This window comes from Paramisgurnus dabryanus, chromosome 4 (genome assembly GCF_030506205.2).
Source record: "Paramisgurnus dabryanus chromosome 4, PD_genome_1.1, whole genome shotgun sequence".
Classification (NCBI taxonomy): Eukaryota; Metazoa; Chordata; class Actinopteri; order Cypriniformes; family Cobitidae; genus Paramisgurnus; species Paramisgurnus dabryanus.
The window spans coordinates 23,820,861-23,837,869 of NC_133340.1; the positions used below are offsets into that span (position 1 = coordinate 23,820,861).

A 17,009-nucleotide genomic window follows, 5' to 3' on the forward strand; every position below is an offset into this window, starting at 1 on the left:
ACAGCATTGAGGTTCAGTTTGGGTGTGATCTCATCTGACTATAGAATTGTCACATGGTTTTGGATAAACACCAGCTCAGATGTGATATACTGTAAGTTTTTCTCACAGGAGCCAGTTATTATCCATTGGTTTATAGTTTCAGTTTCTTTGTGGCTTCGATGACTCTGGAACTTGTTAGACAGCCATTACAACTATCAGCTTGTTCACATTCATTTCTACATACATTAACATTATTATTTTAAACAATGTCAAACTGTTTTTATGCACCACTGACTTCCACAGTAATTTTATTTCTCTGGAAGTCAATGGTGCTCATGTTTCTTGCTTCATTACAAATGTTTTCCTTATAAGCCTAATTACGTTACTCTCTCTTGGTGATACTTTATAAACTGGTATGCTTTATAGTTATAAATACTGTATGTGTGTGTGTGTGTGTTTCTATGACCAATACTAGTAAGAGTTTTTTCCCCTTATTTGCTGGGTCAGACGTCAATGGTTGGGTTGTGATTTATTCAGCAGAGAGTATAAAGCAGATTAGGATGTATCAGGACAAAACAGGAAGTCATGTGAAAAAGCCTTTTGTGTCGTGATAAAAAAATCTGAATATGTGAAAAATACAGACTGTTTAACTTACATAACTCAATTATGTTGTCTATTAGCAAACTACAGAAAACAAACATCTCAAACTCAAATATTTACCTGAATTCACCCTACATTACTCTGTTGAATAAATGAAAAACGACAAAACACTTTGAATTTCCAACATTCGGTTTACTTTGATATTTTGGTTTACAGTATATGATTGATGTCATGATTTCCATTCCCAGTTGAATATCCTATATATTTATTTATTCATTTTCCATTTGTTTCACCAAGCCTAGCAGACATTTAATGATATGGCTCCATCTACTGGTTGCCAGGACCTACACATATATTGTAACCTATGAAAGGCACAAACTGCACATTTAAGAAGAGTATATGTCACAGTATCTGCATTTGTGGTTTAGATATCAATATTTTAAATATATGTTAAATATCTGATGATCTTCAAATCTAATAAAATTTGTACTTATTTGCTTCTTCCACTTCCACCTGTAGATATCTCAAACATTGTGTTACTCAAAGAAAATGATTTTATAATAACAGATAATGTTGTTTATGTTGTTCACTTTAATAAAAATTTGTTTATAGTCAACATAAAACAATTAGGTAACACTTTTGCAATATATTTTCAGAATTAGATTTTACAGATAAGCCCATCTCATCGATTGGACTGGACAAATCCAATACGGCAAAAAAAACATTCCTCTGACCAAAAATATATTTTAAATACATTTTGTAGAAAGTAATGCTCAATTTAATATTTTTTTAAATTTGGAAATATGTTTAGTTTTAACATGAATATATCAAAATATATTTTAAAACGTATTTCAAGGACAAGCAAACATATTTCACGTTTTACAACCCATGTGACAAAATGTATTCTTTGCCAAAAAATGTTTTTTTAAATGTATGCTAAATACAAGTTAAGTTTACAAGGCATATTTTTGAAGTTTAAAATATATTTAATTTGAACCTTTTCAAACCCGTTTGTAACATAAAGTTTTTCTTTCAGTGCAACATGAATATATTTCCTTGGATTGAAATATATGGAGGGCTAAATTTATTTTTTAAATGATTTAAAATGTATTTATTTTTAGAATGTATTTTAAAATATTAAAAAATATATCTGTGAAAAATATTGTGAAAACATATTTCCAAAATATATTTTCAGCAAATACATTTTTTGGCCATTTTTTATATTTAGAATCATTTTTAAAAATTGATTTTTTGCTGTATGGGATAATCCCTGGTTGCAAATCTATTTTAATATAAAAGGTTTGTTTTCAAACCATTAAGTGCTATTTTTTAACATTATTTACTATCCCAGACAGCAGACGACTCTGGCCCGGATCCGTGCAGACCCTTAATTTTTAACCATGGTTTTACTACAGTTAAAACAAAACCAAAAAAACATGGTAAGTGTAGTAAAACCATGGTTTTAGTAATCCATACACCAAAAAAAAAAACATGGTAAGGCTGCTAGTCAATTCAATTTTATTTATATAGCACTTTTCACAATTGTTCAATTGTTTCAAAGCAGCTTTACATTAATAAAAGCAGAAGAAAATACAGAAAAATACACTTTACCAAAAAAAACATGGTTAATTTACGTAAGTGGAAGTCAGCCGCTCCGGAGCAGATCCGGCCCGGAGTCGTCTGCTGTCTTGGATGGAAACAAGAATCAAAAGTACATGATCACCAATCTTCATCATTACAAATGACTACCTTATTTTGTCATACATATTGAATTGTATTGATACATCAAATATCAACAAGACATCAAAACATACCTTATTGAAATACTTATATCACTCTATGCTGACCACTTTACTTCCATTTATTCGTTTTTCCTTTTTTACTGACAATATTAAGACATTGATTCATTCAACAGCCCAATATTACAATTGTGAACAATAATAATACAAACTGTGAACAATAAAAGATGGCTCACATGTTTAAAGGGTCATATATTACATTCAGTCAAAAGTAGTGAAAGTGTATGAAAAACATAGTGAGGTCATGTGACAACTCTAGTAGGCTACTTGTTGAAACATACACCAATATTTAATGCTGAAGTCTCATTTAAAGCCTAAATGATAAGCATTAAAGGTATAGCGGAAGATTTTCGTTTTCCGGGTGGATCACCACTGTTATTGGTCATCCCAGATGTCAATCATTCTGATTATATGTTGACGTATAACCGTTGCACGTGCTCGCCTCTACGTTCGCTTTCTGCACATGCGCACTTTCACGTGTATGTGTGTTGTGCTACGGTTTCAACCATTCATTGAAGGTCGCGTTCTCACTATGTTTTTTTCAAAATGTCTGAGGGTTGCAAGAGAAAAAGTGTCTACGAATTGTATGACAAGAAGAGAAAGGACTATAAATAAAGAAACAAGACCAGATGTTTATGGGAGACTATTTCACACGCTGGCGTGAGCTAAAAGGACAGGTTGGGCTTCCCACGCGAAGTTTCTACTGGAAAGGTACATTTTGTCATGCTATTTGGAGAAATCCATTTAAAATCACTGCTGGTAAAAGTTGATGTAAGCTATGATTTGCGATGCTAGCCCTGGCACAAGTCACGAACCGCACAGACACGGTAAAAATGCCGACACAACTTGTAATCAGAGCGAAGAGAAGAACTGAGCTCCTGCATGCTCTCTCTCTGTCTCGTGCACGCGTTTAACAGGCGTTCCCTCTCGGGAGCATTTTTTAAAAAATATCGAGGGGCGGTTCTTTTAAATAATTCGGGAAAATCTTCCGCTATACCTTTAATAACAGTGCACAAAGCTACATTTGTGTTCTCGTCATAGTTATAGTCTCAATCAAAGTTTCAATGTTGTCCACTTGGAGGCAGTACAGTCTGCATGTAGTCTTCTGTAAAACTTTAATACATTCAGAAATCCAAACTTCAGAAAGTCTGTATTGGAATTTTGGCAGCTTCAAATTAAACACCAACCCCAGAACTGTGTTTGAAATTGATCCCTATACTCTCATATTATTTACAAGGAATATTGGATAAGGCTGTAGAAGGTGATTTCAGACACAGCCCCGAGTGAAGTATAAAAGTGATGTAATGGCCAATGGATGGTAACCCATACTACCCACATTCGTCTTCGTCGAGTCGAACCAGCAACCTTCACTTTGCAAGCCTGACTCTGTAACCACTACGCCACGACTCAGTTGAGCTGCACGGCTGCAAACGTCGGCTCTTTGTGAAGACCGTATTTAGCGTTTTCATCTTTGACCTCAATGTGACTCTGGGACTTTGCACTTTTTCGATTGCTGTGGCACGGGTCATCGCCGTGAACGCTGGTGTCGATCCGTGACAATGTGCACATGCTGCTCTGGTTTCTCGGGTGGAGACGTGTGGGGCGGAGCTCCAGTTCATCATAGCTCGATACCTGGATGAAAGGACACCACCTGAAGGCCCGTTTGAAGCCCGCCCTAAACCTGGAGATGGGTAAGCAGGACATCCTGAGCGGCCATATTGAACATTGCATTGTCCATCAATTTATAGTAATAGCAGTGCACATGCTCCTCATTTATGTGGCATTTTGAAATACAGAAAAATATGAAATATTAAAAGAACAATGAATATAACATGAATGTATCTGTATATACAAGATTAAATTACCTGTTGTTTAAGCAGCAGTAAATGATCGGGTTGTACATCGTGGAGCTCATAGCCAACCAAAGAATAGAAAGATAGACCTGCTGGATCGACTTCCACTTGTTCAACTGCTTGTTTAGTCCGGTCACGATGAAATAGACGTGATACGGCAACCAACAGAGGGCGAAAGTCACCACCACCACGATCATCATCTTCACCACCTGAGGAGAACGAGAATAAGCTATAGTCACAAACTGAAGCATATGACAGCATGTTTTGGCTTCTTATTCCTATATACAAGACAAGACAACATTGGAAGAGTTGCACAGAGGGAGCTGATGGAAGATCCCTGGCAGTTTCTTCACAATCTCCATCTGCCGACTTCAAGCCACCTGCTGCTATTGTACAGTGAACAAAACCACAGATCAGTCAAACCATAATGAAAAACATGAAGAAAACATGGATGATAGTGATTTGGCAACCCACATGGTCATCATCATAGTGTTGAAATGGACCACATTGTGTTTCCAGGTGATTTTCTCTTCTGTTATGCAAAGCAGAAGTTATTTGGAGAATTGCGCAGCAGTGTGTATGTGTATTCATTTGTGTTGGATAAAAGTGTCTGCCAATTTTACGCTTGAGTTGAATAATGTTGCGTCAATGCAAAGACAAAAATGGACGCAAATTCGTGCGAGGAGATGCAAATGAATCGAATTGGGCAGTGCGATTTTCCGCGAACATGTGCTATTCACCTCAAATGGGTCTTTCACGCAAGTCAAAATTATAGACAAGCGAAAAATTCACCTGACCAAACGTTAAATCCAGCAAGTAATGGGGTTTAAACACCAAATGCAAATTCAACGATTTGTGTGAGTAGATTACATACAAAGTCAATGCAGAGATACAAATAGATGCTAACTCACGCAGGACAATACGAAAAGTGCGAATTATGCAAGGTGATTGCCACGAAAACACGTGCTATTCACCTCAAACGTGGCTTAGCGCAAGTTGAGAATATTCAAATCAAGTGAAAAATTCACCTGAACCAACGTTAAATCCAGCAATTAATGGGGCCTAAACACCAAACGCAAATTCAACGATTACATAAAAGTCAATGCAAAGATGCGAAAAAATGCAAACTCACAAGGGATGATGCAAAAAACACAAAATGTGCAGAACGATTCGCCTCAAACGCAGCTTCATGCAAGTTGAAAATATTTAACTCAAGTGAAAAATTCACCTGACCCAATGTTAAATCCAGCAAGTAATGGGGTGTACACACCAAGCGCAAATTAAATGATTCAACGATTTGTGCGAGTAGATTACATGCAAAGTCAATACAAAGACGAAAAGATGCAAACTCGCGCGGGGCGATGCAAAAAACGCACATTTTGCAAAACGATTCCTGCGAAAACACGTGCTGTTCGCCTCAAATATGGCTTCACACAAGTTGAAAATATTTAACTCGGGTGAAAAATTCACCTGACCCAACGTTTAATCCAGCAATTAATGGGGCGTTAACACCAAACCCAAATTCAACGATTTGTGTGAGTACATTACATGCAAAGTCAATACAAAGACGCAAAAAGATGCAAACTCGCGGAGGACAACGTGAAAAACCGCGTATTGGGCGGCGCTATTCCCATGAAAACACATGGTATTCTCTTCAAGCGTGGCTTGTCACTGCAAAGATGCGAGAAGATTAAAAGTTGTGCGGGACGATCCGAAAAATGCAAATTGTGCAGGGCAATGGCCGCAAAAACATGTGCTGTTGGCCTTAAACATGGCTTCACGCAAGTTATAAGGCGTACACACCAAGCGCGAATTCAATGATTTTCGCGAGTAGATTACATGCAAAGTAAATGCAAAGACACGAATTGACACAAAATATTCAACTCAAGCGAAAAATTTGCATGACACTAAGTTTAATCCTACGAGTAATCTAGAGTGCGGTATGCAATGTTTAGTGTTTGGTGTGTACAGAACATAATATTGAACAAGAAACTTTATGCGAATGCACGCTTTGTGTTTGGTGTGTTGCGTACATAATTTCAATATGCGCAGATGACGCGTTTGAATATAGCGTGTGTTCCCGCTGCCCAATTCGCATTTTTCACATCGCCCCTTGCAAGTTTGCATCTGTTTGCATCGCATACTTAAATTGACTTTATATGTAAACTACGCAAATAATAAAATTCGCTTCTGGTGTGTACGCAGCATAATCTGCAGCGTTTTTAAAAATTCATCCTCCGTTCATCCTGAAACAAAGCGTTTCCATCACTTCAGCGCACGACAACCTTCAAAACATAACTTGTAACTTTTCTCATTAATTTTTGCATAATTTAACACGGAAACTGTTAAAATAGACAAAAGAACGTCATCCATCACTGATCAATGAACATGTTCATTTGCACATCGCCTTTGAGATAAAGTTACAACAGTCTTGTTCCCTGAAAAGACCCTGCTTTAGTTTAATGAGAAATGGGGCTTAGCAGAGTCTTGCGAATAATTGCTGATTGACAGCTACACGAAGCAGAAAGGTTAGATGAGACGCAGCGCTCTCGGTAGGTGTGTAGAGCTGAGGGTGCTGGAAATGTTCATGCCAGTTTGACACAAGTTTGACTGGAGTTTATTAAGGGTGGGAGAAAAGTTTAAATTATATCTGATTGGATTGAAGGCTTTCAGGAGGCCAGATAAATGTGGTCTGTCAGTGGGGTGCAGCTTATTTTCGGCTCAGAATGGGTGAAAGACCAACTAGATATCAGGCAGGATTTGAATTTAGCCTGACACCAATTTTATAACCTTCTTTAATAAGAAAAGTTACAAGGTAGATAGGATCCCATCATGCAATCTCAACCTTTCTTTAGCTTAGGTAGACCCAAACAAATACTATGGATGTCAACGGGTACCATCAACAGTATTCTTGTGTGTTTAGGACAACATTACGGTGAGTACTGTAAGTGTTGACTGAATTTAGATTTTTGGGTGAACTATCCCTTTAAAAATGTACTTTTAGATCAGAAACATTCGCTATGTAATATTTCTTTTATACATTCAAAAAGTAAAGTTGTGTTTTTAAGTCAACAGTACACTCCACAAAAGAGTTAATGGGGATCGAAGACCCTCAATTTGAGGTTGTACAAAGGTGAGTTAACAAGTGCTTTAATCAGGCGTAATCCCTGGGCTAAACCTGAAACGACTCAATAATCTCTGCATGAATATGTGGATTACAAAGAAAGACGAGAGCCAATAATAAAAAGTTTTTTTGCATAATAAGCATTAGATTGTCATAGATTTATTTCTGAAAGGTTTGTATCACAGTCCCAATGCTGGAGCTAAAAGCTGGCCTGCTAGATAAACCAGCAATGACCTTAATCTGCAGAAATAGCTATAGCAAGTATCAGACAATACATAGATTAGTTTGAATTATTTATAAATCTATGGTCACATTCACTCAAGCTTGCCTATAGTCACTTACATCTGAGAGAATTGAAGATATTTTGTTACTTGAAATAAACTCTTTCATTACTAAAAAAGTAATAAAATTTTTACAGTAACTTTGCTGTAACAAGTTACCAAGTGCATTAGTAAAATCACTAGATGTTAACAAATTGGACCCTAGGATGAAAGTTGCAGATCTGTTGTCACACCGCATCGAAATCACCACTTAAGCTTTCTTTATACTTGCACTTTGCTCCGCACCGCGAGGCTCAGCTGATCGCGCGCGCGTTTCAACAAACGGAAGAAGCGTTTAAACTTGTCGCGCTCGTTGTTGTACTCTTATTTGAAACGGCAGGGGGCGAATTTGTGTTTTACATGGCAAAGTTTCCATACTTTACTTTTAGAGTGTCAGATAAATAGTATATGCATTGTTTTGCATGGATTGTTTGAAGAGATACATCACAGGCTTGCCTGCTCGGATAATAATAATAATTTAAGGATGCAGAGCCACGCGTGCGGTTACAAAAAATTGCAGTGTACACATCTGTATGAAATGAGGTCTCACGCACCCAACGCGCACGATTGCTCAATCCGCGTTGACGTCATTTTGCACAAACGTGCTCATGCGTATGTGTCGTGTATAAACAAGGCTTTAGACCCTCACACAAAAAAGTTGGTCAACTCTACTTAGTTACTTGATTGCCTTAACATTTATTGTTAATTCAACTTAAAAATATTAGTTTACACAACAATTTTGAGTCAACTAATATTTTTAAGTTGTTAAACTCAAAATGTTAAGGTTGAACTTTTTACCCAACAAATCTTTTTTTTACAGTGCAAGACAAATTTAGGACTTTATGTTGGTGTAGCTCCTCACCTTTCTTTTGGCACGCAGTTGTCCAGCGTAGTTATCGGATGAATCTCCAGGGATCTCTCCTCCCCAAAGTGTCACTCCTATTATGGTGTAGGTAATGGCCATGACCACCAGGGGGAGCAAATACACCAACACTGTTACAATGATATGATACCTGCACAGGTGATATAAGAAGCCAGGTGAGCTGATTCAGCCAAAAACTCTTGGATGGCGAGCAAGCACATTTGCACTTATGTTACACTTTAAAAATGCTGGGTTGTTTCAACCCATGGTTGGGTCAAATATTGACAAATCCAACCGTTGGTTTCAAATTAATAACCAATGTTGAATTGTTTGAACCCATGCTTGGGTCAAATATGGACATTTTCTATTAATTTAAACCCAGTTTTTGGGTTGGGGTTTTTAGAGTTCATACTTCATCATGACGAATCTGCCACGTGCTAGCTGGCCGTAATGTGTTTTTCTCCTCGCTGGTAAATGGCACTTAGTGTCAAGATGTCACAGAACAGCATGAGCAATATTACAGGAGTGGAAGCAAACACAGTACAGTCAAGCAGAAGTTCAAACATCTACTGTAAGCATGCCAGGTTGTGAGTGTCCTAAACCTAATGCTGCCCACACAGATAACATATTGACTCATAAGCGCTTAATCTGGAAGCCTCTAAATCGACTGCAACATTGAATCATAAAAACTATGCATCATATGTGTATCATAAGAACAGATGCACGAGAACTGTACAATTGAATAAGCATCTGAATAATTGCATTATACATTGCGTGTACATTTTAGCAAAACCTTTGAGACTTTTTATATTCTTAAAAAATTAGAACAAGAATAGTTTTGTTAAAGTCACTGTTAAAGGGCACATATTATGCAAAATGAACTTTCACAAGGTTTTGGACATAAATATGTATTGGCAGTGTGTGAACAACCCTACAATAAATAAAATCCACCCCCTCTCTCTTTTTTAATGCCTATTGAACCGAAGCAGTCTCATTAGACATGCCATTTTGATTCTCTTGTTAATGTGACATCACACAAACAAAGCCCCGCCCATATCCACTGAGTGCCTGGTTAATTTTACCCAAAAGCTTTAAAAAAAATTTTTTTTGCACATTGTAGCACTAATTTGGCTAAAGATACTATTGTCTCAAACTGTATTCATGGGAATTGTATCTATTTTTAACAGGTACAGCCATGAAAACATGCGCCCATCCAAATAGGGTCATTTTAGACATGCTATAACAAATGATCTGTGGGGTATTTTGAGCTGGCACACCTGAGACTTATATAACATCTTGTAAAAATGGACATAACATGTGCCCTTTAAACTTGCCCAAACATATCCCATCTGAGGGAGAAAATTGATAAAGAATATTTTCCCATTCTCTCACATGAACGAATCTTCAGCAGATCTCGGCCAGGCGACGTAGCAGACGGTCCTGCGAGGCATAGTTTTCGTGGTTGAGTAGAAACAGAGCGGAAAAGCCAAAATCACAGCGAGTGCCCAGATACAGAGAATGACCACTTTAGTCGCTGTAGCTGACAGCCGAGGCTTCAGCGGGTGAATTATAGCCATGTACCTGCACCGAAAAAACCATGACACTTCATGTAAAAGTCAAATAAAAGATAGACATGAAATCAGCAGGGTCCAATTAAGTCAGCTTGAGATTTCCCAGCAAGCACAGCCTTCATTTCACTGTGTAGATGAACTTAGACCCAATATAGAGGAACCCACTTCTAGCCAAAATAAACTTGAATTTGTCGTTTTTGCCGAAATAACTTGTTAGATGTATGATGTTCCATCATTCCTACACAACAAAATTATGGTGATATACCGAAATTACTGTGTGAAAGAGGCTATAGATAAAATTGTTCAATGGTACCCACACATCACGTCATGCAGTAATCTCTAAACATGCAGCCCAGTGAGATCAGATCTCATTAGATGCTTTGCTGGGTTTTACAAACTGAATCTAATGAATTCTAATTGCAATATTGATACATCTATGCAGGGCATCGCTACAGTACTCAGTGTGGATGTGTTTGAATTAAAACCAACAGTTGGCACACTTGGGAACGCAGGTGTACCACCAGAATGTTTTGATCTTTTAAAGTGCAGCAGCTGAGTCGTGTGTCACTTCATTTCCCTTTGGATCAATGCAGGAAATTAGGGCTCATCTTTCTCTTTTAAACTTAAGGTCAATAGGAAGCATTGCATTCATGGGGGACCTTGAGGAGATTTTAGATGAGTAGAGAGTGCAGAAGGGGAAAAGAAGATGATTTTATTATACTCTCTAATTTTATTTTATGTGCTTTATATCAGAACTAGAAGAAATTTCGGTACTAATAAATAAATAAAAAATAAACTAGCCCCCCATTTGGAAATAAGAAATAACTCTACAAAGACTGAACTACAAATTACAATCCGACAAGACATTTATTACCACGTTTATGAATTTTAAAGATTTGATTTCTAAACAGGAAATAAAGTTTTTTGGAACCTCCAAATTACGCATCACCCAATAACGAAAATTAACCATGGTTTAACAGTAAAAAAAACATGGTTTTGCTAATAATAATCAATACAAAAAAAAAAAAAACATGGATACTACACTTAGGGCGTAAATTTGTAGGTGTCCAATTCTTAAATAAAAATAAAACATGGTCCAATCTTACCTGTCGACTGCAATAGCGGTCATGGAGTAAATGCTGGCAAACACGGCTGTAACAGGGAAGAAGTTATGGAACCTGCAGTAAACCTCTCCAAAGTACCAGTCTCCGTGCGCCGCGTAAATGAAGTTGATCAGCGTGTTGAACGCGGCCATCGACGCGTCGGAGAAAGCCAGGTTGAGCAAGAAATAGTTCGTCACCGTGCGCATCCGTTTATGGGCCAAAATGATCCAAATGACAATGAGGTTTCCGAACACGGCGACCGCCAGCACCGAACTGTAGGCTACCGACCAGACCGCGACGCGCCACGGCGGCTGGACGAACTGATTCGTTAAATTACGCGTCACGTTTGTTACGCTCATACTGAACTATTTTCTTTGGAACAGTTATGATATGCTATGGAAATATGTATGACTTTATAAAGTCACGCGTGTTGTTAAAGGTTGTCCTTTTGCGCATCCATCTGTTGCTACCGCGCGCTCCATCCAAAGTTGCAGTGATGCGCTCATTGTGAAATGACAGACGCCACGAGATTATGCTGCTGCTGCTCTTGTGTATGGAGAGAGAGAGAGAGAGAGAGAGAGAGAGAGAGAGAGAGAGAGAGAGAGAGAGAGAGAGAGAGAGAGAGAGAGAGATGAGGTAAAGACGCCATTTAGTTTTGCCGATTCCACCATTTTTGGTTCCCCAAAGGAAATGTTTAGTCAAAGGTTCAAGAAACATCTATTTTATACCTTTTAACAATCTGATGAAACTTTTTTACTACAATTACCACTTTTGAAACAGAAAGGCACTTTGGATGTTAAAGGTTCTTGGACCATTCAGCCAAAAAAATTTGTTTTTTGGCATCTTGAAGCACTTTATTTTTAAGAGTGTAAGTAAAATCATTACTTTCCTACCTTGGTCAAGCTGTTAAGTTTTTAGAAAATGTCAGTTAGGCTGGTTTGTTTTTGGTCCAGTGTTGTCTATCAGATCTAACCAGCTTGGTTAATGTCTGGACGATCTGAGCCTCACAATCTTGAAGTCCTGATGTATAAAACATACATTGTGTAAAAACATCAGAAGGCTTTCTATGAAACTTTTTTAGCCACTAATTTTATGCATTTTTAAATAAAACAACAGCATATAGTCTTGAAAAATCATGATTTTCCCATTTGCGTGAGCAATCTTATTTGATGGACTTCGTCTTGGTCAAGATAAATGGTTTTGCTTGATTAACGTTACCTTAATCGTGCAGGATTTCCTCAGCACTCCCCGTATGTTTGTTTCTGATGGCTGTGTTTATCTATGTGTGTTCTAACCACAGAAAGGCCATGTTGCACATCCCAGCACGCACTCGGGGTTCAGGTGCTTTGTGCGTTTCATCTCTTGAGTGTTTCATTAATCCTTTGATGCGTCTGCAGGTGTTTGAGCTCTGCGGGGGGAATCTGCCCTTTTATGCAGACCTGGCAACCTCCGCTAACGCCTGCGAGAGAAGTCCAGTTTATATGCTCTGTCTGTCAACGCCTGCAGAGATGCTCTTCAAATTAAAGGGGATTAAACTCTGATTGAAGCGCACTTAATGAATCAGATCAACGGTTGCTTCCTCTCGGTCACATGGGGAAATAATAAGTAATGGCACAATGCATGTGTGTGTGTTGAAATGACCTTTCTTGCAGGTGAATATGTGAAGCTGAATGATGCAGCAACTCGGGTCAGGACAGTGAGGGGAAAACAATGGTGAATATTTGGGCATGGTTAGGATAGCAAAACCATCCCTCGCCGTGAAGAATCCTTTCAAGAACCTTTAGGAGTGTGTTTTTTAGGGCAAGGTCACCTGTTTATTGGATGGAAATTGTAGCTCTTATCATTATAAGCCAGTACAGGAGATAAATGAAAATATGACACAGCCCATGTGTGATTTATTTTCTGATGTTATAAACAATTTTTCTTTATTCCAGCTTAATGCGGAGACAACTATGATGAAGCCATTTGCAGGCTAATTTCCCTGATAGTCTGAACATTGACATGATTGAAATACTGCTCGCGTTTGTGTGACCTCGACCTGCCCGACACATCAACCTCAGCTCAATCATCATTTTTATGATCTTTAAGAAATAAGGTCTTTGTTTAGCTCAGCATCGTGTGTACAACACAAATGTCATGGGTTCGTTTCCAAGGGATTATGACAATACATAATGAGAAAATGGATAGCTTGAATGTACTAAAAGTTTCTTTGGATATAAGTGTAAATGTTAACTTGTCAAAAAATTGTCAAAAAGTACGCCTTTGCACCTCAGAGGTAAATATTGGTACTAAATGTATACATATCTGTACCTATGGTACATTTACTTAAAGGGCCCAGTGACAGCTTGGGACCATTTTTGAACTTCTTTGGTAAAAAGAAAAAAAGAGATTCAGCATGTCACACCTACATCAGTTTAATATCTCCACATGTAGAACTCCAGGGAACGCACATTAATAATAATGGACAATAAGCCGCTTCAGATTTGATCATAATAGCATCATTTCTGTCTTCACGGCTCTCTGGTTGTAAGAGGGTGGCCAGCAGGAGACCCTTCACATCTCTTCAGATAAAAGATTGCCTCTCTGATTACATCCATTGTGCACAAAGTTAGAGCAGATTGGTTTCAACATTGGTTTCAGATTTGGCTTCAACAAGTGAAGATCCGTCCCCAAAATAACACCTTTCAATTACATTGACTACAGGCAATTGAAAGATTGAATGGTACTCGTGGCGAGATGATCAGGTACAGGGTCAATTCGATGATGCCATTTGGTGTTCTGAAACATACAAGACCTCCGATTTGACAGAAATAGTCTGCAATATATTATTATTTGTTAAAGTCCACGACTGTGAACTGTGCAGTACTGATTTGTGGAGTTATACTGTTAAACCTTTTTTCCTAATTTCTGAGTTCAGGATTATTTGGAGAGCTACAGAGCTCAAGCAGTCATGACGTCACGCATGTATTTTCACATACTTAATACGTTTTTATACAGGTGTTTTTTAGTTATTTTACAAAGATAAACTGTATTTTAAAATAATATTACTGTATAAATACAGAGCAATTTAATAAAATAACTAATAAAAGCCGTATATTTACAGGGATTGACCTGAAAAGTAGTTGTATTTCATGTATTTTCACATAATTTATCTGTAAACAATTATTAACAGTAATATTCTGTAATTTAATGAATTAGGACTGTAAAAGATTCTCTGTATTTTTACGGTTTTTGTATGTAATTTTGAAAAACTGAATTTCTCTGGCGACTTTGCTGCCAGAGATTTACCGTTTTTTTACGGATTTTTTTTTTACAGTGTAAACTCTGGCCTTTCAAAAACAGCCCACACACAAATCAAAATCGCACACTTTAAGCTGTTCGGCCCAAATCACTTCAAAACGGTTGCTGCGTTCAGGGGAGTCGGACTGGGGGTAAAACCAGTACTGATTACCAGGGCCCAAAAGGAAGAGAGGGCCCTTGAAAAGTCTAGAATATATTATGGGGGTGGAGCATGGGGGCCCATCAGGACTGCCTATGCATAGGGCCCGAATTCTTGTGCAACGCCCCTGGCTGCGCCACTGAAGAACATTGAGGAAAAAAGAAGACCATAAATGATGAACAAATAACAGCCTGTAAAACCCCTCAAAACCAACACGACTTCATAGACTAAACTTCCATTTGAATAGGAATATTAAAAAAACAAACATTAAACTCAATATCCACTCAAAATAAAGACCTTACGTACCCAAACGAAAAAATATAAAAATAAAGTCAACATGAAGTGCGCCATTTGGGACAGGGCCAATGTCTATCAGAAGACAGATAGAGGAGTTCACACCACTTTGGTTCCTATTTCCGGCCTGATGCTCGGTCTGTCCCAAAATCAGACACCTGTGCGTTCTCGTGGACTCGCATCAAGGGTCCCCAAGGGTCTGCACTACATGATGTCATCAAAGTGTGGACTCTGAAGAAGTCCACAAGTCTGGAGTGTGCCATTTGTGAAAGGGCCTATGGTGCACTGGAGCCACCAGTGGGCGTGTCAGTGGGCGTGGTTTCAGTGCCAACAGCGGACACGCCCCCAGCGTTTGAGAGCAGAGAATCCTATCATTTACGGTTTGTTGTAAGAATGGATACCGCTACGGCCAAAATCTTGTGAAATCTCGCCAGATTAGGGTTGTTTTCATACTATTCTTACCCCAAACCTAACTTTTAACCCAACATTTCACTGGATAGGTCGTAGCTTTATCCTATCTAGCCAGAAGTGTTGTTTTTCATCCAAATGCTATACCCTTAAGTTACCCAACCCGAAACCCAACATCTAGCGAGATTTGGCCGTAGCTGTATCCCCTCTAGCCAGAACCCATTTATGCCCATGCATATGACCCTGGGTCTGTAAAACCCACCTAAAGTCATTTTTTATGATTTACTGTTTTCTACATAAATTCATCTTACATAATGTAAAGAACAATCTGTGAACATATAACCTTGGTATCTTTAATATTGACTGAGGAAGACATTGCATGTCAAAAATTGAAATCAGTAATTGATTTCTCTTATTCTCAGAATTACAGTAGATTATGCAACTTGAACCTGAATCTCACAGACAGGGTCACATATTGTAACATAAAAAAACAATCTAACTTTAAGTAACATAAAGTACTTGTTTTAAACTTACAGTATATAATGAGAATTCAGATTACATGAAATGTAAAGTCCAGCAGATGGCACCAGAGTATGACATCTGATATATGCCTGGGAAAGAAAGTGTTTTGTTGGGAAATGTTGCGCAATGTCTGTTTAAGGCATGTGACTCAGTGCGTTTTTATTGTGATGAATATAATTATGCAATTCTTGCAAAAATAACTTCTTTGTGTGCCAGATTTGGCCCCAAAAGTGTACAGAGTGATGTTGCAATGCATTTATAAGTGGGTTTAGTGTCTTCATGTACTGTTTTATTGGGTTGTTTACTGGCCAAATTGAAACATTTGTGTTTCACTCAGGAGACTTTTTGTCCAAAGCAACATAAAAGTGAAATGTAAAAGTAAAAGTTGTTAACTACTTCACCTTAAATTTTTCACCCAATTTCACTTTTTATAGTCCATATACATGGGTGAGCATTTAACATTTTGCCCAAGCTACATTTAAGTAGAAAAAGTCCTATACAATTTTCATATACAGTACAATACAGACTTTGGGGTGTATTACTTACAGGCAGGCCAGCTCCACGGGGGGCCAGAGTGGGCATGGCCCACCCAATCAGAGGCTTGCCCCCCCCAATCAGAGGCTTGGCCCACCCAATCAGAGGCTTGGCCCACCCAATCAGAGGCTTGGCTCACCCTGGCCCACACCACATAATAGCAGGCAATATTTTGGCCACAAATCTGTAATGTTCTACTATATTAACAGACATAAGAATAATTCTCAAGAAAAACAGCATTTCAGATAAAATGTAAATTTTTTTGTTTGTAACAAGTTTGTTTTAGTTGATGTAAATAGTTATTTTAAAAGAACTGTCACTTTTTTTTAATCAAATTTAAAGTTACTCAATTGATACATCTTGATCTGTTAAGGGGTCAAAAAAATTAGGCTACAAATGCAAAAAGAGATAATGTAAAAATAAACATTTTAACTATTTTTATATATAAAAAGTTACTAAATAGTTCCAAAATATGTAAAAAAAATATTAAAAATGAAGAAAACACAAACACAACAATACAATCAACCTTAACAATTGTCCTAGATATAATATTAAAACTATTGACATGTGAGATTAAGCCCCCCCCCCCCCCAATCTGACC

General features: G+C 37.8%; 1 protein-coding gene across 1 annotated transcript; it reads right to left on the reverse strand.

Annotated features, from left to right (window-relative positions):
• Positions 1-1,865: 1,865 nt before the first annotated feature.
• Positions 1,866-11,761, reverse strand: tacr3l (tachykinin receptor 3-like). The gene is made up of 5 exons (XM_065295239.2): positions 11,215-11,761; positions 9,930-10,118; positions 8,538-8,688; positions 4,244-4,440; positions 1,866-4,059 (listed from the first exon to the last, which is right to left on the reverse strand). Exons 1-5 carry the CDS (start codon positions 11,568-11,570, stop codon positions 3,786-3,788), a joined length of 1,167 nt encoding a protein of 388 aa, XP_065151311.2. The 5' UTR covers positions 11,571-11,761; the 3' UTR covers positions 1,866-3,785.
• Between the last annotated feature and the right edge of the window lie 5,248 nt (positions 11,762-17,009).